This window comes from Notamacropus eugenii, chromosome 2, assembly GCF_028372415.1.
Source record: "Notamacropus eugenii isolate mMacEug1 chromosome 2, mMacEug1.pri_v2, whole genome shotgun sequence".
In the NCBI taxonomy this organism is placed as follows: domain Eukaryota; kingdom Metazoa; phylum Chordata; class Mammalia; order Diprotodontia; family Macropodidae; genus Notamacropus; species Notamacropus eugenii.
The window spans coordinates 13,942,724-13,966,287 of record NC_092873.1 but is presented as its reverse complement, the minus strand read 5'-3'; the positions used below and the strand labels follow the sequence as shown (position 1 = coordinate 13,966,287).

Below are 23,564 nucleotides of genomic sequence, written 5' to 3'. Positions count from 1 at the left end.
GACAAAAAGCAGCCACTGAAAATTTTTTGGCCAGGAGAATGTTGTGGTGAGACCTGTGCCTTGGAAAGATCTTTTTATTAAGTCAAAGAGACAAAGAGGTTTGTTTGCCTCTGAGCCAAACCTTAACATTTAAGAGATTCCCAGGTTTCTTTGCTGAGGTGGGATAAGCTACTTGGTACATGGTTTGCACCCAGGCGTCATTGGTTCGTGTGTGGGTGCCTCCCACTGATGCAGACGAGGTGCTGGGGGTGTAGGAAAAAGGAAGAAAATAGCAAGTGATGGGATTGACTTTGTTGCATTAGGGGGAAATCTGCAGGAAGCTGTTTGTAGGGAAGGACTCACCAACAAGGAGATAAACAGGCTGTGACCTTGTGATTTCTCTCCACGAACTTGGATACGGCCCAGACTTGTGCAGTTAAATTTATGACTGCTGTCACTAGATAAGCAGGCTCCATTGAGCACACACAGAGACTTAACAGTTGAAATGTTATGCACTTATAGAAATTCTTTGTGTGCAAATCCAGGAGTGTCCTAATTACAAATGATTCTAATCCATTTACTGAAGATTTCCAAGCCTCCAACACAAACGAGCTGACTCCATCTTCTTTCCCCAGAGGTGTTGGGGCATTTCCTTACAAACAGACTGTAACTCCGCATTAGGTCAAGCTGTCCCTACATTCCAAGAGGGTGCCCAGGGAAAGGTCCAACTAGGCAGTGGTTATTCTGAGATGATCATTTCTTTTTTAATGCCTCCATTCGCGTGATAACGGACATCCCTTCATCTGGCTGGTGCACATGGCTGGCCCCTGGCAAGGGGGAGGAGTAAGTGATGTAAGTCTTATCGTCACTGCTCCCCATAATTCAGCCTTTATCAAACACTGAATTAAATTAAATATTTAATTGATTTTTAAATTTTGAAAATTTTATTTTCATTTTATTTTCAATGGAGTTGTTATTTAATTTAATTTTAATTTTTAAAGCAAACCTTTATTAAGGGAGAGGTTCTGTACTAGATACAGGAGATTCAAAGGGGAAAAAAAAGAACTCGTCATTTAGAACCAGCCTTTGGAGTCTATTGGTGGTTTCACTTCCCTCTTAGGGACTCTCACATTGGAAATGGCACACACAGATATGACTCACGGCCAAGGGTAGTTGGAGGGCTTCTCCCTAGTGTCTCCTGCATTATAGAATCAAGTGGAGTCCAGATTCATCTCAGAAGCATCTAGATCCCAAAGAGATTTTTTGTTTATGAATCTCTTTTTATTAACTTTTATGGCCTAAGAAGAATGTACAAGATTGCAATATGTAAAAGAATTATCTCTCTGTCACTCTGGTACAATTTCATCTATAAGAGGCCCTGTTTGAAACATAATATTCGCTTATATTTATTTATTTTTATCTAAGATATGAACGTATGTTTAAATATAATAATGAAACGTTTGTAATATCCCCATTGGGGTTGAGAAATTTTGGCAGTTTCTCTCTACCATATGAACTCAGAAAGGAGCTACCTCTCCCTAACCAAACCCACCAGAAATCTCCACTCATTTCCACTTGTGTTCCCTGACTTGAATGAATTTCTTTTTTTGTCATTTAACTTTTAGTTTATTTGAAGTTATCCTAATATTTCCTTGTTTTTTAAAATATATTTATTTATTTTAAATTTTCAACATTTATTTCCACAGAATTTTGAGATGCAAATTTTCTCCCCATCTCTCCCATCCTCCCAACCCAAAACACCAAGAATTCTAATTACCCCTAACATGAATCTGCTCTCCCTTCTAACATCCCTCCCTTCCCTTAGCCCCATCTTCTCTTTTGTCCTGTAGGGCAAGATAAATTTCTATGCCCCATTAACTGTATTTCTTATTTCCCAGTTGTATGCAAGAATAAAACTCAACAGTTTTTCCTATAACTTTGAGTTCCAAGTTCACTTCCTTCCTCCCTCCCCACCCATCCCCATTGGAAAAGCAGGCAATTCAATATAGGCTATATATGTGTAGTTTTGCAAATGACTTCCATAATAGGCATGTTGTGTAGGACTAACTTTGTTTCCCTCCATCCTAACCTGCGCCCCATTTCTTCTATTCTCTCTTTTGACCTTGTCCCTCTCCAAGAGTGTTGACTTCTAATTTCTCCCTCCTTCTAGTGCACTGCCTTCCATCATCCACCCTACCCTGCTTATCCCTTTCTCCCCCACTTTCCTGTAACATAGATTTTCACACCAAAATGAGTGTGCAATTTATTCCTTCCTTGAGTCCAATGTGATGAGAGTAAGCTTCACGTTTTCCCTCTCACCTCCCCACTTTTTCCCTCCATTAAAAAGTCTTTTTCTTGCCTCTTTTATGAGAGATAATTTGCTGCATTCCATTTCTCCCTTTCTCCTCCCAATATATTCCTCTCTCACCCCTTAATTTCATTTTTTAAGAAATGATCCCATCCTATTCAACTCACCCTCTGCGCTCTCTCTGTCTCTGTCTCTCTGTCTCTGTCTCTCTCTCTCTGTCTCTCTCTGTGTGTGTCTCTCTCCATGTGTATTTGTGTTTCTCTGTGTGTGTGTGTGTGTGTGTGTGTGTGTGTGTGTGTAATCCCTCCAACTCCCTAGATACTGAGAAAAGTTTCAGGAGTTACAAATATTATCTTTCCATGTAGGAATGTAAACTTTAGTAAGTCCCTTGTGAATTCTCTTTGCTGTTTACCTTTTTATGCTTCTCTTCATTCTTGTGTTTGAAAGTCAAATTTTCTTTTCAGCTCTGGTCTGTTCATCAAGAATGCTTCAAAGTCCTCTATTTCATTGAAAGACCATTTTTTCCCCTGAAGTATTATACTCAGTTTTGCTGGGTAGGTGGTTCTTGGTTTTAATCCTAGTTCCTTTGACTTCTGGAATATCTTATTCCATGCCCTTCAATCCCTTAATGTAGAAGATGCTAGAGCTTGTGTTATCTTGATTGTATTTCCACAGCATTAGAATTCTTTCTTTCTGGCTGCTTGCAATATTTTCTCCTTGACCTTGGAAGGCTGGAATGTGGCTACAATGTTCCTAGGAGTTTCCCTTTTCGGATCTCTTTCAGGAGGTGACAGGTGGATTCTTTCAATATTTATTTTGCCCTCTAGTTCTAGAATATCTGGACAGTTTTCCTTGATAATTTCACAAAAATGATGTCTAGGCTTTTTTTTTTGATCATGGCTTTCAGGTAGTCCTGTATTTTTTAAATTGTCTCTCCTGGATCTGTGTTCCAGGTCAGTTGTTCTTCCACTGAGATATTTCACATTATCTTCCATTTTTTCATTCTTGTGGTTTTGTTTTCTGATTTCTTGGTTTCTCATAAAGTCATTAGCTTTCATCTGTTCCTTTCTAATTTTTTAAAGAACTGTTTTCTTCAGTGAGCTTTTGGGCCTCCTTTTCCATTTCGCTAATTCTCCTTTTTAAACCATTCTTCTCCTCATTGGCTTTTTAAACCTCTTTTGCCAATTGAGTTAGCCTATTTTTTTTAATTTATTTTTTTATTTTTTAATGTTTAACAATCACTGCCATACAATTGTGATTTTATCCCTCCCACCTACCCCCCACTCCCCCCTTCCCTCCCCACAACTGCATACAATTCTGTATAGATTCTACATATATTTTCCTTTTGAGTATATTTTCACTATAGTCATGCTATGTAGTGAGACTAAGATAAATGAAAGAAATCGTATAACAAATCAGAACATGATACACAAACACATACACATACACAAACATGATATGTTACATTATGTGAGTGACTTCCATATTTCTCTCTCTGAGTGTGGAAGGCATTTTGCCTTGAGAACCACCATTGGGATTTTTTTTTTTTTTGGAAGAAGTTCTTGTGTTATTACAAAAATCTAAGTCTACCGGAAAAACTCTCACACACTGTGGTCGTTGCTGTGCATAAAGTTGTCCTGGTTCTGCTCCTTTCACTCAGCATCAGGTCATATAAGTCCTTCCAGGCCTCTCTGACGTCTTCTTGTTCATCATTTCTTATGGCACAATAGTACTCCATTACATTCATATACCATAATTTATTCAGCCATTCCCCAGTTGATGGACATCTAACCAATAGTGATTTAGAGCATTTTTTCATATGATTATAGATAGCTTTAATTTCTTCCTCTGAAAATTGCCTGTTCATATTCTTTGACCATTTATCAATTGGGCAATGACTCGTATGATTATACATTTGGGTCAGTTCTCTATATATTCTAGAAATGAGGCCTTTATCCCCAAGCTTAGCTGTAAAAATTCTTTCCCAATTTACTACATCCCTCCGGATTTTGGTTGCATTGGGTTTGGGATTCCTTGAATACTTGTTTTGCCCTCTGGTTCTAAAATATCAGGGCAGTTTTCCTTGATAATTTCATGAAAGATGATATCTAGGCTCTTTTTCTGATCATGGCTTTCAGGGAGTCCCATAATTTTTAAATTGTCTCTCCTGGATCTATTTTCCAGGTCAGTTGTTTTTCCAATGAAATATTTCACATTTTCTTCCTTTTTTTCATTCTTGTGGTTTTGCTTTGTGAGTTCTTGGTTTCCCATAAAGTCATTAGCCTCCATCTGTTCCATTCTAATTTTGAAAGAACTATTTTCTTCAGTGAGCTTTTGAACCTTCTTTTCCATTTGGCTAATTCTCCTTTTTAAAGCATTCTTCTCCTCATTGGCTTTTTGAACCTCTTTTGCCAATTGAGTTAGCCTATTTTTCAAGGTGTTATTTTCTTCCTTTAGCAAGCTGTTGACATAATTTTTATTCTTTTCTTGCATCTCTCTCATTTCTCTTCCGAGTTTTTCCTCCACCTCTCTAACTTGATTTTCAAAATCCTTTTTGAGCTCTTCCATGGCCTGCACCCATGGAATACTTATTCTGGATGTTTGGGATACAGAAGCCTTGACTTCTCTGTCTTTCCCTGATGGTAAGCATTGTTCTTCCTCATCTGAAAGGAAGGGAGGAGATATCTGTTCACCAAGAAAGTAACCTTCTATGTGCTTATTTTTCCCCCCCTTTTCTGGGCATTTTCCCAGCCAGTGACTTGACTTCTGAGTGTCCTCTCCACACCCACCTTGTCTCCAGATCTGCCGAGCTAGAGCTTGGGAGCTGAGATTCAAATGCTGCTTCCCAGCCTCAGGGCTTTGGGTGTGGGCAGAACTGCTATTCAGTGTGAGATCAAGTTTAGGTGCTGGGGTGGGGGCAGGGACGCCACTCTGGGCTTAGTTCCCTCAGGGAGTTTATGTGGAAACCTTCAACAATCGAACCGCCCCCCTGCCTGCCTTGGGAGCCCTTGTACGCTACTGCCTCCACTGCTGCCTCCGGAGAGTGCCCAAGCCATGCAGACACCCCACTCCCCTCTTGGTGAGCCAAAAAGACCCTCTCACTGACCTCTGGCACCTGTGGGTGGAGGAACCTGCGCGGCCGCTGGAGATTCTGTCCCTGAAGCCAGCTTGGATCTACTCCTCGTGGTGCAGCTGTGGCCAAGGCAGGGGTGGGCTCTGCTCCAGGTCGGGGTGTGGCGGACCTTTGGTGTCAGTTTTTCGAGTCTCTCTGGAACAGAAATCTCCTCTGCTCTGTTGTTCTGTGGCTTCTGCTGCTCCCGAATTTGTTGGGAGTTCTTTTTTACAGGTATTTTAGGGGCTGTGGGTTAGAAGCTAGCATATGTATATGTTTCTACTCAGCTATCTTAACTCCTCCCCCCTGATCCTGTGAATCTTGCTGCCAGGTATCAGCCCACAAAATTTAGAGCTGAAGGGAAACTCAAAATAAAGCACTGCAAAGCCAAAAGCCTGTGTAATCCCAGCCGAAGTCTCTGATTGTGAAGGGTAGCTAAGGCAGTGCTGTGCATATAGCTCCAGGTGTGGAATCAGAAGGATCTGAGTTCAAACCCAACCTCAGATATTTGCTAGTTGTGACCCTGAGCAAGTCACTTCTTGCTGGCTCAGTTTCTTACTCTGTAAAATGAGCTGGAGAAGTGTGAGAGACAGGAAAAGGTCAGTTTCCACAGAAGTTATTATTAGTTGATGAGGTCAGTGAGAATAAGTCAGATATTAAGAAGGCCAGTAGACTGCAAATGGACTCAACCAATCAGGACACAGACAGTGGCTTTCAGAAAATTACAAAGTTTTTAACAAATGAACCAAATCTTACGGTTAGCTGAAACCAGCCAGGGAAAACACCCTAGAGGTCCCTGGAGAAAGCTTTTCTTCACTGCACTTGCTTAATAAACCCCATGTATATAAGCAGACACATCCCACGTAAAGTTATCCCTCCATTTTCTGATCATGAGTCCTATGTTAAAATATGTTTGACAGGGGGAAGTCACACTAAGAGGGGTTACATAATGGATATATAGAGAAGATGATGACTTAATGGAGAACAGGCCAATCTGTCTCCTGATAGGAGTTTCTGTCCTGAATTAACAGTATAAAGCCAACGTTGCTTCTCTATCTGTGGCTTCCTAATCTTGAAAAGAGGGTGAGGATCCACTTTGGCCAAAGTGTTCAGTTCCTCTGAATACTCTTGCAATAAATTTTCATTGCTACCTTATTAGGGTCAAACGTGACTCCAACAAGAAGTAAATTGCAAAATGCACCAGTATCTGCCAAGGAAACCCCAAATGAATTCCCGGAGAGTTGGACATGACTGAACAAGAGAAGTGGGAGACGTTGTGCATGGACAGGATGGGAACAAAGGAGGGTCTCTTACTCCACAAAAGTGTTCCACTTTTTCAGGTAAGGAATCAGGGAAGCCTTCACGATGTAGTGAGATATGACCTGGGCCTTGAAGAAAAAATTCAATGGCCCAAAGACTCCAGCTTCTGGAAAAAGAACTCACTATTTCCTCAAAACTGCTGGGAAAATGGTAAAAATTATGGCAAAAACTAGGCATAGACCAATATCTTACACTGCATACAAAGAGAAGTTCAAAATGGGTACATGATTTAGACATAAAGGCTGACACCAGAAGCAAATTAAAAGAGCATGGAATAGTTCACCTGTCAGATCTGTGGAGAAGGGAAGCCTTTGGGCCCAAAAAAGAGACAGAGAGAATTATGAAATGCAAAATGGATAATTTTGATTACATGAAATTAATAGGTTTTAGCAGAAACAAAACCAATGCAACCAAGAGGAGAAGGAAAGCAGAAAGACTGGGCACCATTTTGACAGCCAGTGTTTCTGTTAAAGGCTCCATTTCTCAAATATACAGAGAAGTGAGTCCAGTTTCCAAGAATGCAAGTCATTCCCCAATTAATAAATGGTCAAAGCCTATCAACAGGCAATTGTCAGATTAAATAATTAAAAGCTATCTATAGTCATATGTCAAAATGCTCTAAATCACTATTGATGAGAGAAATGGAAATTAAAACAAATCTGAGGCACCATCACATTGTCATGGCTAACATAACAGAAAAGGAAAATGATAAATGTTAGAGATGTGGGAAAATTAGAATACTAATGCATTATTGGTGGAGTTGTGAAGTAATTCCTCCATTGTGGAGAACAATTTGGAGCTATGCTCAAAGGCTACCAAACTGTGCGTACCTTTTGATCCAACAATACCATTACTACGTCTGTATCACAGAGATCGTAAAAAAAGCGTACAGGATCCACATGTATAAAAATATTTCCAGCAGCTTTTTTTGTGGTGTCCAAGAATTGGAGACTGAGGGGATGCCCATCTCTTGAGGAATGGCTGATCAAGGTCTGGTATATGAATGTAATGGAATACTATTATGCTCTAAGAAATGATGAGCAGGCAGACTTCAGAAAAACCTGGACTTACAGGAACTGAGGCTGAGTGAAATCAGGAGAACCAGAACTCTGTACAGAGAGCAGCCACAGTGTACAACGAACAGCTATGATAGACATAGCTCTTCTCAGCAACGCAAGGATCTGAGACAATTGCAAGAGACTCAAGATGGAAAATGGTGTCCACGCGCAGAGCAAGAACTAGCGGGTCAGAATGGAGATCAAAGCATGCTATTTGTGGGTGTGTGACTTTGCCCTTTGCTTATGTTTCTTCTTCCACAACATGACTAATGCAGACATGTTTACATCGTTGTACCTGTATAACTTATGCGAGACTGCTTGGCCTCTTGTCTAGCGGGGAGGGGAGGGCAAGGGGATGGATAAAAAAATTTGGAATTCAAAACCTTATTACCAAAAACGGAATATTTACATGCAGTTGAAAAAGGTAAACTACTATTTCCAGAAAAAGAAAATTGCAAGTCATTAATAACTACTTTTAAAAAATTTAATGGGATCACATTTGCAGAGCTAGAAGAGGCTTCAAAGGTCATCTGATGGAGCCCCCTCCTTTTACATATGGGGAAACAGAGGCCAAGAAGTGAAATGAATTGTTCAAGGACACAAGCAGCAATATGTCTGGCACTTCATCAACATGAGCTCATTGGATTCTCACAACCACTTTATGACACATTCTGATGCCCATTTTAGAGATGGAAGAGTTGAGGCTCAGCTTAAGTGACTTACCAGAGTCACACACCCAGCGTCGTCCCCATGGGGGCATTGAAATTCAGCCTTGCATTCCCCATCGGCTGTGGCCCAGGCTACCTCACAAACACCAATGTGGAGGGAGCAGGTATGCTCTGGGGAGGGATGGAGGGTGATGAACAGGCCTTTTGAACACTTCTTGGAAAGAGCTAGTTTCGTTGAAATTGATTCTGCATTTAAAAACAAATAACCCCCAAAGGAGAAAGGAGAGGAGAGACAAAAGTTGCAGGGGTACGTCTGGCCTCTTCCTTTCCCTGCCACATCCACGGGCATTTTGTGCCCACATGAGAAGCAATGTAAGAATGGTATTGTGCTGAAAACCCAGCAGTGAGGTCAGAGGATGAGTCCAAGCTCCAGCACCATGTCTGGACCTTGAAGCGGTGAGGGGAGTCTGGGCTTCATTTTTCTCACCCTAAAGTGGTTGTGATTGTTGTCAAGGATACAGGTGAAGCCTGCTGTAAGCCACAAAGCACTCCATCATCACCCTAAAGTATGTTCAGTCTTGTCCAATTCTGTAACCCTATTTGCGGTTTTCTTGGCAGATATATTGAAGCAGCTTTGCCACGGCCTCCTCGAGCTCATGTCACATATGAGGAAACAGAGACAAACGGGGTGAAGCGACTTGCCCAGGGTCACTCAACTAGTGAATGTCTGCAGCAAGGTGACGAGAACCTGGGCTCGAAATCAAGAAGACCCCAGTTCCAGTCCTGCCTTAGACATGTACCAGGTGCATAGAGTGCAGGGCGAGTCAATGAGCTGCTGCCTATCTTGGTTTCCCCAGTTGAAAAATGAGGATAACAGCATTTAGTTACCAGGCTTTCATGATGGGCTGTGTGGTGGGTAGAAGTCACTTTTGCCGTCTGTACCTCAGGTTTCTCATTGTCAAACCAGGGGAATATTCTGGCAGTCATATCTGTATTTCCTGGGATTCTTCCTCAAAGCGTCCAATTGAATGACCAGAGAAACTCCTAGGTTTGGGGATGAGACTGAAATCCATAAAAGATCCATTTTTTTTCAATGAGTATTGGTCCAACTACAGGTATGGGCAGGGCACGGTCTTGTGCTTTGAGGAAGATAGAAAATCTAGCAAAGAACTGGCTCCAGTAGTCATAGAAATATCCATTTATTAAATGCATAAGACAATAGCATAGGTGACTATCATACAAATGCTCACATGACAGGTGTGTTAGAGCTGGTAAGTCTAATAAAAGTGTAGACCGCCTTCTTCAAAATGCCAAATTGAGTACAGAGGATCATGAAGGATTTGTGGCATGTGAGGCTATGTGTAAGCATGGGATAATCAATCAGTAAACAATTATTAAGCACCTTCTGCTTACCAGGCACTGGGCTAAGCTCTGAGGATACAAAAAGGGCAAAGGATTTAAGACGTCAATAGAAAGGAAAACACTGAAGAATCATAAGGAAAAAAGACATGACTATTGGATCGTGGACACAGGGGAGAATGGGAACAGATCAGAAGAATAGTCTTAGGAACAACTCAAGATACATTTTGTTCCAAGATCGTAGCAAGGCAAACACAGTAAGGCAACATTTATTAAGTGCTGACTGTATACCAGGCACTGTAAGTCCTGGGGTACAAAGGAAAGAGAGTGTCCTTCTCTGCGGAATGAATGAATAACATTTATTAAGCTCTTACTAGGTGCAAACTACTGTGCCAAGTAGTCCCTGCTCTCAAGGAACTTCTATTCTAAATGGAGAGAGCAATGTATAGGTTTCAACTGTCAGTCAGATGAAACATTCCCAGCATTCTTAGGGTGCAGGAGGAAAACATAAGGTAACCAGCATCCCTTAATGTAATTCCTTCAGATAATTCTTATGTTTCCAATTTGGAAGCATTTGGCATATTGAAGCAAGAACTTTGGTGACAAGAAAGTTATTTTCTGGGTATTTCATAGATTGAATGTCTGAAGAGGTTGGGGCTCTAGCACCTGCAGGAGCAGTTACTCTTGCCCTTTGTTTTACAGATGAGAAAATTGAGGCACAGGGATGGGTACATGATTTGCTTGAGCCACATTTGTAGTAAAGTGACAAAACTAGCCGGATGCAACACCTCAATTGTCTAGCTTCAAAGCCATTCCTGTAGCCTAACCTTAGTGACCTAGGCGTTCCCTCCCCCACTGGTCCTTCTCTCCCCAACAGCCATGGAATTCTGCAACCCCAACAGTTTGCCTTACTCCAAAAGGGACAGTCGGTTTGGAAGGTTGCTTGTTGGCTGTAGTGGTCAAGAAAAGGCACAAAACTGGAGCGCAGGAGTCCAAAGGGTGACCAGGTCTCGCTGGTGTGGCTGCAAGACCCCTAGGTAAGCAGGAGTGGGGGTCTCCCTGACCCAGTATCTGGGACCTCCTCCCTGGTACTCCCTGAGGAGCCCAAGGTGAAAGATACGAGGCCTGCTCAGTCTGTGGCCAAACTCTGGATAGCCCAGTCAACGTCTCCAGAAGTTGCAGCACCTGTCCTGACCGAGTCAGATGGTGCCTCCTCTTCTCTAGGAACACAGCCACAGCCAGAGACTGAGCTTCTCTTGGACTTACCAGAAAGCCCCCGGACCCAAAGGGGCTCCCGCTGTGACCTGGTGTGCAAGTCCTCACAGGCCCAACTAGAGTCTAGAAGCCAAGCAGATAGCGACAGTGGTAAAGCCTTGTCGGGGTGATGGGCTGTGAGAAGGAAGGGGAAACTCTGGGGCTGGTGGTTGTCTGCCTGCTGCCTCCTTGTCCAACCTGCTCTGACTTTGTGTTTGCTGGAGGAGCACCTGCCTCTATTCCTCCATTTCCTCATTCTAGAGTAAGGGCAGTCAGAACAGATGATCTCATAAGGGCCATCCCTTTCAGGGATATCCCATGCAGGCGCAGACCTATTAGGTTAGCAGACAATCACCAGTAATGTCTCAGACCCCGCAGAAAAAGCTTGGCTTTTCTCTAAGACAAATGGGATGTCAGGACGGCATGGAATTGTGCTTCAGAGAGGAAATTGTGGAGGAGAGGATGGCAATGCCAGCCTGAACCTGAATAGGGCAGTCACATTCCACAGGGGCTGGCAGACTGGTCCACACTAGCTGCCAGGCTCTGGGAACAGGAGCAGCTCTAGCATGGCATGCAAAGTATGAGTGTAGGCTCTAGCTTCTTGATGTAGCATTGGGTCAGATGAAGGAAAAGTTCATGGAACAGGACTGAGGAGAAGGAAGTCACGTAGGGGATTCCTGGGGGGTGCTGGGGAATTGTCGTTTCAGGGAATTCAAAAGCCCGGTGGTCATGCCAGGTTGGCCACTTAATTGATTCTGAGGTTTGGATTGAACTTCAGATGATGACTTGGCTTCTCAATGGACTACCCTGTCCTGCTCACCTGGGCAGGAGGGAGAAGTGAGGGGGGTCACTTGGCAGCCTAGTGCCCTGGAGTCAGCATGATCTCGGACAGGTCCCCTCCTTTGGCCAATTCTAATACTATGACTTGGATCCCTCTGTGCCCTAAATCTGTGACGAGGATCTAACAAGATAGTGGGGGTGAAAGGCTCTGAGTAAGGATGGGTCTCCATTATCTTCTTCTCTCCACAGAGAGCAAGATGGACCAAGGTGAGGAGCCCAGGAAGCCTCCTCAAAGCATGAGGTAGGATGACTCGCGGGTATCTGTGAGGGCAAGTGACAGGAAGAGGCCACTCAGGATGGCCCCCAGAGCTGGCCAAGGGTCCCAAGAATTCAGTGATGCTAAAGCCCTCCAGAGACTTAAACTCAGCCCCTCTCAGAACCTCCAGACTACACATACCAAGGCAGGCTAGGCTGTTGGGGACAAGTCACCTTCCAGATGAGCTTGGGGTCCCAGAGTCATGCCAGAGAGCCTTTATCTGGTCCCTTCCCAACCCATCCTGACACACAGCTGTCACGTCCAAAATAACTTCATTCTCAGAATTGGCCTTTAAGAAGAGTTTGGTTAGTGGGGCAAGTGAAAGGACAGGAGGAGGACGTTTCCTAAGTTCTCTGGATGATAAGAACTCAGATTACTGGTGGGACTTTGGGTAGATGACTATTCTGGGCCTCAGTTTCCTTCTTTGTGAAATGGGTGAATTGGAAGGCCTCTCAAGCTTTCTTGATGCTCAGTTGGTGACAAAGTGATGGTGGACCCTGAGTAAACGCTGCCTGTGGCCTTGGTGGGTGGCTCCAGGAGGAATTTTGGGCTCCAGTGAAGAGGGAGTTGTCCTCTCTCCCTCCCTCCCCAAATAAACTCGTGTACCATGTATAGGTGACCTACATGCACACACACACACACACACACACACACACACACACACACACACTCCTCCCTGTGGGTATTCCCAGCAGGCTGTGAGCCTCTGAGAGCAGGACTTGCTCAATCTTTACTACTGGAGCCTCAGAACCTAGAAGAAGGCTTTTTGATGGAGGAGGTGCTTAGAAAAGTTGTATTTGATTTAATCAGACACATATGATTCCACAGCAGTGTGTGTGTGATGCCTGTTGCCATCTGGTGTTTCTGTAAGATTGATAGTTCCCTGAGGGTAGGTGGGGACTTGATCTTTGTCCCTCCCCAGGCCTATCTAGAGCCCTCCAGGAGTGAGTGCCTAGGCCTGTGATTGTTGAAGTGTGCCAGGTCCAGGACATGGAGGTAGGGGGAAGTCTGAGACCCCACCTGTCAGGGCCTGGCTTCCTGGTCTGTGGCAGAGGGCTGCTGTCATCCCTCCCAGGGCCCCCATGGGCACTGCTTCTGCCCCTACAGGCAGAAGAGGAGCTACAAGCAGGCTGTCAGTGAGCCGGGTGAGAAATGGGACCACATGGACGATGAGGCTCTCACTCCTTGCACCAAGACAGCCTTCCCCCTCTGCCCTGGCTGCAAGGTAAGGCAGGTGAGGCACACCCCCTGTCCTGGCTGCTGCTATGCTGGCACCATGCCCACGCCTTTCATCCTGCTCTCCCTGGGCAGGTGGTGGGGCCCCTACAAACGTTCCTATATATAGTGCAGAAGAACCAGATGCTCGTGACGCTGACCTCCACCAGCCACCCCAGTGTTATGAAGTCATTCATCAAGCACAACACGTCCCGTTATTTCGATGCCAAGAGCAGTGCTAGGGCCAGGAGTAGCCATGAGAGAACTTTCTCTGCTTGGCCTGTGCCTGAGACTTCCACGGGACAGCTGGGAATGCAGTTTTTGGTTGGTGACCTTCTCAGAGAACTGGGGTCCAAATAGATCAAGCATTGCCTGTAGGTGAGCCAGAGGTTTGGTTTGACTGTAGAGAAAATGCAGCTTTGACCCTGGCAATCTAGGTCCTGACCAAGCTGAGGCTCAGTTGAACATTCCATGTGGTTTGTATACAGAATCGTTTTAGGAGATTAGCTTACTTCAGCAGAGTAACTCCCTGGGGAAGGCAGCCCCACGAGGTCGAGTTGCTGGTGCAGGGTCACTGCAAGCCCTGCAGGGCTTGTCCCCCTTGCTGGTCTAGCGCAAATGAGTCATCCCGGGCATGCCCTTTGCACTGTTGGCAGCCACGACCCACTGCCTGACCCTCCTTGATCTTGAGGACTCAATCCTGCGTCCTTGCCAACAAAGAAACAAATGGCCCTCTGGTTTACCTTGCCCCTGATTTTCCCTTGTATCCTGGCTCGATGGTAGCCGACAGTGCTCCCTACTTTAGAATGGTAGTATTGACCTTTTCAGCTACTGTTAGTGAGAAAAACTGTTTTCAAAGTCTCATTCCTAATTCCCAGAGTCTATGAGATCCCTGTTAAGGAGGTTGTACCTTTCACTTGAGTTTGGTCTAAGGAACACACCACTGTGTGTGCTGGTCCCTGCCCTGAAGGGCATTCCACAAAACCTTCTGGCCAGTGAATTTTAAAGTTGTAGGAATGACTTACTTGTCTTTTGGAATTGAAGTGGGGAGAAAGCCATGAGACAGGCTTGGAGTGATGAAGGTGAAGGGAACCTGAGTCTTGGGCAGAGAAAGGCCCATCACCATCATCAGCCTCTGGGAATCTGGAAAGGAGCCTGGGGGAGCAGGGCAGCTGTCTCTATAATTTTGTGCTGAGGTCTGCAGAGACTCCCCTGTTTCCCTGTGCCCACCCAGGGATACTGCCTCCAGGATCCCCAAATCCTAAGGCCAGGAGTTTGTTGTCTATAGTGGGTCTGTGGGGGTTTGGGAGAGTTCTCCCACTTACCTAAATCTGGGTTCCTGAGGTGAGATTCTTCCTGGCCTTCTTGGCTACTTCGTAAGAAAGTTCAGGGCCATGCCCAGTGTCCAGGTTAAGCAGGTGATTCTATCTTGGAATATTCGTATGCTTCCTGCAAGGGGAGCAGCCTTTTCCATTTATGTTCTAGAGACCAAAAAGAGCCCACCAGGTGATTAGTAGTCAAGGAGATCATATTGTCCTCCTTCTGGGAATGGGGAGTTCCTTGCCTTGAAGCCTTGGGGAACGGGGTAGCATTTCTGTCCGGGGCTGTGGTGTCCTGGCTCTCCTCCGAGGAGAGCTTTGTCCCACATTGACCCACTGAACTTGGGAGGCATGGCGTTCCCGGGAAGGCAGTTCACGCCAAAGTCTCTGTTTAGGGAGGGATCAGAGTGTTGTTACCTTCAAGAGATTGTCGACTCTCAGGCAGGTCACGAAATCTTCAGTGCTCTGGGCCCTTTTTTAGCTGGTCCAGAAACGTTGACAGACAGTGGTGGAGGGAGGTCCCAAGCTGGGAATTCTCATGAGACTTGGCTCCCTCCCAAAGCCCCCTAGTTTGCCATTAAATGTGCTTCAGGAGCCGCTGCTTAAAGTATTTCTGGGCCGAATCTTTTCAGAAAGGACTTTTGTTTCATCCATTTGAAGGATTTTTGTCTATTCGATTTGATGAACATTGGCTGACACCTGAATTTTTGAACCAAGCAAACGCAGTTGTATCACTCATCCTGAAAATGCTGTCTCCCACTATCCTCTCCACTGCCATGCTTCCCACTCTCCCAATTCTTAGTCCACGCTGAGCCAGCTGCATGAATCGGGAGATTTTGTCTCCGGTTGACGGCAGAAAGGGCAGTGCGAGGAGGGAGCTGGAACTCAGGGAGGATTGATCCCTTGGGTAGCGTCTGTGTGGTGAGCTTCGGAGGTTATGTCAACCCTAGTTCTGTGAGAGGGAGGTGTGCCCTCCACAGCATCCTGATGGGGTCATCTGTCTAGCCTTTACTCGAACTCCTCAGAGCAGCAGGGAGCTCACTAGTTCACAAGGCATGGCCTGTGTCTATGGTTGTCAGCATGATGCTTGCCTGCAGTGGACCTCAAAGCCTTGTGCATTGGGTTGAGTTAGAAGGCTCCATTCTCTGCTCCCGTTGGAGAGATTTCAGAGGGAACTGGAGGAGAAGTAGCAGAGGGTGAAGCACTAGGTGGGACCTGGGGTGGGCATTGGTCTTGGCTACAGCCCTAGCCCTTACCTCCTCCTCCAATGGTCCCTTCAGAGGCTGCTGCCCCTGGGCTCTTCGAGTTTTCCTGGGACAGGGAAATGGTGAGGGGCAGCGCCTTGGGCAGTTGTCTGGGCTGATGCAATGCTGTTGTGGCCCTAGGAGCAATATCAGCACCAAGAGCAGGAGCCAAAGAAGCTGCAGAAGGAGCAGGAGAAGAAGGCCAAGGAGGCCAAGGTGGTGGCAGCCGCTGCTGGGGCCTCTGACAGATGGTTGGATGAGACCACGCACGTGCAGGTGAGGCCCCTTCTGCATCTCACTGCCCAGAAACGTAGAAAGGCAAGCTCCTAGGGGGCTGTTAGGCCACTCGCCAGGCCCAAACTTGGTCTTCTTCCAGTGCTCAGGATAAGAGGTCCTTTGGACTCTGCTTGAAGATCTCTCAAGAATAGTGAGCCCATCACTTGATCAGCCAGCCCATTGCATTTTTGGAGGGTTCTGAATGTCTGGATGTGCCCAGGGTGACCTCCCCCAATTGCCCCTGATTCTGCCCTCTGTGGTCTCAGCCAGGAGCCCACCATGCATGGAAGTGAAGACACAAGTCAAGTGTTCTCTCCTCCAGGCTCAGCAGTCCCATGTCCTTTGGCATTGGATTGTCCCTATCTGGGGACTTTCTGGTTTATCAACATCGAACGATGGGGTGTAGCCTGATCCTGGTAAGGGGCAGAGGCTAGAAGCACCAGGGCTACCTCCTTGTTTTTGGAAGTCCTGCCCACCTGCCTCTCCCTGTCTTTCTGGGATGCCGTGTCACTGCTGATATACCCTGAACTTCCTGTCCCCTGAATGTCCTGGATCCTTTTCACATGAGCTGCTGTCTCTACACACTTCCCCCTTGCAAAATTGGATTGTCCGAAACCACATCTTAACATTGACATGAATTCTTATTTAATTCCGTCTTCTCAACACCGTTACCGGGGTTCAATGGGCTGGCATGGTCACCATTGTATGATGCAGCACAAGGCTGTATCTGAGACCACTTGGGGCTAATGACAAAACAGGATAACACGTTGGAGCTCAGCCTTCAGCATGCAGCATTTGTTGCGTGAGCTCTTAGCTTTTCTGGGCCCCAGAGTTATCTTCTCCAAAGTGAGGCAGTGGGATGGTCTTAATGATCTCCCAAAGTCCCACTCAGGTCAAACTCTGAACCTCCTCAACATTCTGTGACCTCCAAGGAGGAGCAGGGAAAGAAAGCCTTGGGAAAATTCCTCAAGGGGAGGTCTGTGTGGGCAGCCAATGACTGCTTGCCAGCCTTCAGCTTAACCAAGCTCTGCTGGCTTGTCTCAGCTCTGTCTGACAGCAGGGGACTGCACTGTAGTTTCCATTCCACTTATTGACGTTTGGCTTTTTTCAGTCAGCAGGTGGTCAAGTCCAAGAGCTCCTGGCCCTCAGGAGTGTTATCTAGGGTTTAGCTACACACATCAAGATGAGGCCATCTCCATCTGCCTTCCCCATTGCTCTCAGTGATCTGGTCCTTGGTCCATAAGGAGATGAAGATGCCCCACAAACCCTGTGGGGTTAGTTCACACATTCCCAGAAAACAAGTCTTTGGGCTCTGCCAGGCACAAGACTTACTCTTCACAAACAGGGATTTCTGTCTCTGTAAACATCATCTCCTCTGAGACTCCCAGCTAGATGCTGAGTGTGAATTTTCCACATTTTACAGTTCGAGAAACTGAGCCTCAGAGAGGTGGAGACATAACCTGAGTCTTATTCTCGGCCTGTGGCCAGTCGGGATCTCAGTCGCTTCATCAGTGAAGTGGGGAGGGGGAAGGTTTGGACTGGATCATCTCAAAGGTCCTTTCAGCTCTGGCAGCCCAAGTTGCCAGGAAGAGATAATAGAGGTCTCCTTTCTTCTTCAGTCTGCGGTTTGCAACTCTTATGAAATGACCCCCCAGGACCCCAAGGGGGGGCCCAAGACCAACCCAGACAATTGTGGGATGGATCTGAATAGTGATGACTCCACAGATGATGAGTTCCAACACGGGAAGCCCATTCCTGCTTGGGCCACTGGTAAGTGTAGACCTCCCCCCTTAATTTCAAATGACACCCCTCATTAGATTGGACAGAGGTGTACTAAGGGAAGCAGTGCTTAACAAGTCTAGAAAGGTAGGGTGGGAACAAGATGTAAAGCTTGGCCTTTAAATGTCAGTGGAAACTTCTATTTGATCTAGAGGCTAAACAGGGGAGGGATGTGGTCCGTCCTGCTGGCCTTTAGAAAACTCCCTGTGTAGTCTTGTGGAGGATGGGTAGGGGAGACCCACAGGGAGGGCAGTATGCAGTTGAGGTCACAGGGACCTGTGTGAACTGCAGTGGTGAGAGAGGCAGGATCAATAACAGTGTCAGATACAGTGGAGATAGTGTAAGGTTTAGTTGGTTCTTGATGGACCATGTGGGAGGAGAATGAGTGAGGAGTCGGGGGTAATGCTGAGATTGTGAGCCAGGTGGGCAGTCCTCTCAACAGTAAGAGGGAGGTATCCGTGAGGGGAGAGAATTCTGGATGTCAGATATTCTGAATCTGAGAACCCTGTGGGACAGCCTGTTTGAAATAGCCGTTGAAATAGGCAGTTGATGATTTGGGACTGGCACTCAGGAGAGAGGGGAGGGCTACATGGATGCATAGCTCTGGGAGCGATCCACTTCACCAGAGGAGACAGTATAGGGAGAAAGGAGAAGGGGGCCCAGTAGGGAGCCTCGATCGAGAAGGATGAAGAGAAGTCCGTTAGGAAAGAGGAGAAGCAGGCAAGGGGCAGGTGGCCCGGGGTCCATCTGCTGCAGAGCCAAGACTGTTCCATTTGGCACTGAGAAGTTTATTGGGGACAGTTGCACTTGAAGGGAGTGATGAGCATCTGACTTTTGAAAGGAGTTCATTGGAGGGAGGGAGGGCAAAGGAAGAGACATGCTGCAGGGTGGGCTCTCAGGAGGCTCCTTCAGGGACAAGAGAGGAAGGGATGGGATTGAGGTGCCTGGAGAGGACTTGAGCTTACTGAGAGCCTGGGGCCTGAGGTCAGGGGAGGAAGGTTCTGAGCTGTGAGGGATGGCAGTACAGGGGCTGATGAGAAGGGAATTGGAGCAGCCTTGATGGGGGGAGTCATTAGGACTTGGGTGGCATCTTCTGGTGTGACCCCTGACTCTCCTGCCCCAGGGTCCCAGCTCAGGCAGGCCATCATCCATCAGTACTACTTGCCTCCTGACACTGACCAGCTCTTTGGCACCATCCTTAGTCCGGACCTTGAGGACATATTCAAACAGAGTCAACCGCGTTACCACACTCATACCAGTTCTGCCTTCTGGGATTCCCCACCACTGCCAGAATCCTAGCGCTTTGGGGGCCTGTCATATGGCCTGAAGACACCTTGAGATGGGAGCAGGGAGGCCCCTCTTGGCCATCCTGTGCAGTCAAAACTGGGCCTGGGGGCTATAGAGACTGAGACCCCCAGAAGCTGTGGGTGGCCGCGAGGGAGAACGGTGCTCACAGCGCCCACGTGTCCAAGCCAGCAGTCCCTTACCTGTACATTAGTGCTAGGTTGCTAGGTACCTAGTTCCAGGCTGGTGTCAGGTTCCAGCATTATAGCATCAGGTTAAGAAAAGGTAAGGTTATAAGGTTAGGTTAATAAAGAAAAAATTTCCAGGATGTGATGTGGAGCTGTTGCTTTGGGGAAGGTCGAGGTACTTGATCAAGAAACTCTGAAGCGTGACCTGGGCTGGGAGCAAGTGACAAGGGTGGGTTTGCGGTGGCTGAGTTCAGTAGGGCTGGACACTGGGGTGAGACAGCTGATCCTCAGGAGCATTCAAGGAGCCACAGAAGGTTCTGAGAGGCCTTTCTGCCCTGACAGCCCGGGTTCCAAGGATCCATCCAGCTCTGCCTTTCCCTGGCCATCCTGGCCCAGACATTGTCCCTGCCAGCTGGGACCTTCTTCATCCTGTGCTCTCTGGTCCCCCCCAGTCCTGACATTCCCCCTTTTGCTGTCTTCCCCTCCCCAGCCCACATGTTCCGTGTCCTGTGTTCTCTGGTATCCCCAGCCCAGACACACCTGTACTGTGTTCTCTGGTGCTACCCTCCCAGTTTGGGCTGGATGATTTTCAGAGGCCTAGAATCGGGGCAGGTGAGCAGTCAGGGTGCAGTGGGAAATGTTCAGAAATTCTTTTCTCTTTAAGAATGTGGCCCAAATGGGAGCCCATCTGTGGGTTGCAGCATCTTAACTCTGAAATGCACGCCTGCACAGGGAGGATGATTAAGGCCCATACCACTAATAGTTACAACAATGACATGTCTCTCTAAGGTTGATCAAGCGCCTTGCAAAGGTCATTTCATTCTGTCCCTCACAAGCCTGGTAACTCAATGCAGTTATCCTCATTTTTCAGCTGGGGAAACCAAGGCAGGCAGCAGCTCCTTGACTCGCCCTGCACTCTATGCACCTGGTTCATGCCTAAGGCAGGACTGGAACCGGGATTTTCTTGGTTTCAAGCCCAGGTTCTCCTCAGGTTGCTTCAGACATTCACTAGTAGAGTGACTCTGGGCAAGTCACTTTGCCCCACTTGCCTCTGCTTCCTCATCTGGAAAATGAACTGGAGAAGGTATTGACAAAGCTGCTCCAATATCTCTGCCAAGAAAACCGCAAATGGGGTTACAGAATTGGACGAGACTGAACATACTTTAGGGTGATGATGGAGTGCTTTGTGGCTTACAGCAGGCTTCACCTGCATCCTTGACAACAACCATAACCACTTTAGGATGAGAAAAATGAGGCCCAGACTCCCCTCACTGCTTCCATGACCAGACACAGTGCTGGAGCTTGGACTCATCCTCTGACCTCACTGCTGGGTTTTCAGCACAATACCATGCTTACATCGCCTCTCATGTGGGCACAAAATGCCCGTGGATGTGGCAGGGAAAGGAAGAGGCCAGACGTACCCCTGCAACTTTTGTCTCTCCTCTCCTTTCTCCTTTGGGGGTTATTTGTTTTTAAATGCAGAATCAATTTCAACAAAACTAGCTCTTTCCAAGAAGTGTTCAAAAGGCCTGTTCATCACCCTCCATCCCTCCCCAGAGCATACCTGCTCCCTCCACATTGGTGTTTGAGAGGTAGCCTGGGCCACAGCCGATGGGGCATGCAAGGCTGAATTTCAATGCCCCCATGGGGACGACGCTGGGTGCGTGACTCTGGTAAGTCACTTAAGCTGAGCCTCAACTCTTCCATCTCTAAAATGGGCATCAGAATGTGTCATAAAGTGGTTGTGAGAATCCAATGAGCTCATATTGATGAAGTGCCAGACATATTGCTGCTTGCGTCCTTGAACAATTCATTTCACTTCTTGGCCTCTGTTTCCCCATATGTAAAAGGAGGGGGCTCCATCAGATGACCTTTGAAGCCTCTTCTAGCTCTGCAAATGTGATCCCACTAAATTTTTTAAAAGTAGTTATTAATGACTTGCAATTTTCTTTTTCTGGAAATAGTAGTTTACCTTTTTCAACTGCATGTAAATATTCCGTTTTTGGTAATAAGGTTTTGAATTCCACATTTGTTTATCAATCACTTTATCCTCCCCTCCCCGCTCCACAAGAGGCCAAGCAGCCTCCCATAAGTTATACAGATACAATGATGTAAACATGTGTGCATTAGTCATGTTGTGGAAGAAGAAACATAAGCAAAGGCCAGTGATACACCCACAAATAGCATGCTTTGATCTCCATTCTGACCCGCTAGTTTTTTCCCTGCACGTGCACAGCATTTTCCATCCTGAGTCTCTTGCAATTGTCTCAGATTCTGGCGTTGTTGAGAAGAGCTATGGCTATCATAGTTGTTCATTGTACACTGCAGCTGCTCTGTGTGCAGAGTTCTGCTTCTCCTGACTTCACTCAGCCTCAGTTCCTGTAAGTCCAGGTTTTTCTGAAGTCTTCCTGCTCATCATTTCTTAGAACATATATTTTTATACCACAACTTATTCAACCATTGCCCAAGAGATGGGCATCCCCTCAGTCTCCAGTTCTTGGCCACCACAAAAGCAGCTGCTCTAAATATTCTTGTACATGTGGGTCCTTTACCCTTTTTTATGATCTCTATGATACAGACCTAGTAGTGGTATTGCTGGATTAAAAGGTACACACAGTTTGGTAGCCGTTGAGCATAGTTCTAAATTGTTCTCCACAATGGTGGAATTACTTCACAACTCCACCAATAATGCATTAATGTTGTAATTTTCCCACATCTCCAACATTTATCATTTTCCTTTTCTGGCATGTTACCCATGACAGTCTGATGGGTGTGAGATGGTACTTCAGATTTCTTTTAATTTGTAATTGTCTAATCAATAGTGATTTAGAGCACTTTGATATATGACTATAGATAGGTTTTAATTATTTAATTTGAAAATGGCCTGTTGATATGCTTTGACCATTTATTAACTGGGGAATAACTTGTATTCTTAGAAATTGGACTCACTTCTCTGTATATGTGAGAAAAGAAACCTTTTACAGAAACACTGGCTGTTCAAATTGTGTGCAGTCTTTCTGCTTTCCTTCTTCTCCCCTTGGTTGCACTGGTTTTGTTTGTGCAAAAAGCTTTTAATTTCATGTAACTAAAATGATCCATTTTGCATTTTATAATTCTCTCTGTCTCTTGTTTGGTCACAAAGTCTTCTCTTCTTCGTAGATCTGACAGGTGAACTATTCCATGCTCTCTTCATTTGCTTCTGGCATCAGCATTTATGTCTAAATCATGTACCCATTTTGAACTTCTCTTGGTATGCAGTGTAAGATATTGGTGTGTGCCTAATTCCTGCCATAATTTTTTTCCCTTTTTCCCAGCAGTTTTTAGGAAATCATGAGTTCTTCTCCCAGAAGCTGGACTGCTTGGACCACTGAATTCTTTCTTCAAGGCCCAAGTCATATCTCACTACATCTGGGACGGCTTCCCTGATTCACCAGCTAAAAACGTGGAAGACTTTTGTGGAATATGGAGACCTCCTTTGTTCCCAACCCATCCTTGTACAAGGTCCCCCACTCCTCTTCTTCAGTCACGGCCAACTCTCTGGGAATCCATTTGGGGTTTCCTAGGCAGGTAATGGAGAAGGAAAATTGAGAGGCACTGCTCACCCAAGGGCCTGACACTGCCTGTTGCCTGGTGAGAAGACCTGCTTCATTGTTCGAGACGCTGGACACCTGAAGTGGTCAACTAAGTGAGGACTAGACATGTGCAGAAATGGAGCCTGGCCTCAGTCTACATCTAACAGTTGGGTCTTACAGGTGTGAAAGTGTAGTCCACAAGTACATGATGCAAATATTTGTTTTGTCAAGCTATACAGATAATGAAATGTGAAAGCCACAGTGGTGATAGAATGTGGAATATAAGGGCTGGGAAGGATCTTTTTAAAGAAATAATTCTTAAAATTGATTTTTCATCTATATTTATAATCTGTCCCTCCATTCATTGCCCCAGTCCAAAACAAATGAAAAGAAAAATTCTCTCCTCATAACATGCACAATGCAGCAAAACAAATCCCCAGTCTTGTTCCCTCCCAAAAATGTACATTCTTCTTGGCACTGGGAGTTCGTCAGCCTCTCGTCAAAGTGAGATGGGGGATTCCTTTTGAGTGTTC

At 46.0% G+C, this 23,564-nt stretch overlaps 1 protein-coding gene across 4 annotated transcripts; it reads left to right on the top strand.

The window, feature by feature from the left end:
* The first annotated feature begins 10,457 nt into the window (after positions 1-10,457).
* LOC140522155 (inner centromere protein-like) lies at positions 10,458-23,381 on the top strand. 4 transcript variants are annotated; one of them, XM_072637267.1, is made up of 6 exons: positions 10,458-10,841; positions 12,088-12,139; positions 13,262-13,388; positions 16,074-16,208; positions 17,828-17,978; positions 22,774-23,381. In XM_072637267.1, the coding sequence occupies exons 2-6, from the start codon at positions 12,096-12,098 to the stop codon at positions 22,791-22,793; spliced, it is 477 nt and encodes a 158-aa protein (XP_072493368.1). In that variant the 5' UTR covers positions 10,458-10,841; positions 12,088-12,095; the 3' UTR covers positions 22,794-23,381. The 4 variants fall into 4 exon arrangements, with proteins under 4 accessions (XP_072493368.1, XP_072493369.1, XP_072493366.1 ...); XM_072637268.1 differs by having other exon boundaries at positions 10,459-10,841; positions 22,777-23,380; XM_072637265.1 differs by lacking the exon at positions 22,774-23,381 and adding an exon at positions 19,111-19,623 and having other exon boundaries at positions 10,507-10,841.
* Positions 23,382-23,564: the final 183 nt, after the last annotated feature.

Bases quoted from the DNA above. Each gene is read 5' to 3' on its own strand.
- LOC140522155 (XM_072637265.1), top strand. From the start codon at position 12,096: ATGGACCAAGGTGAGGAGCCCAGGAAGCCTCCTCAAAGCATGAG. The intron at 13,389-16,073 runs GTGAGGCACACC...TTGTGGCCCTAG, and splicing joins CTGGCTGCAAGGTAAGGCAG to GAGCAATATCAGCACCAAGA. The intron at 16,209-17,827 runs GTGAGGCCCCTT...TTTCTTCTTCAG, and splicing joins ATGAGACCACGCACGTGCAG to TCTGCGGTTTGCAACTCTTA.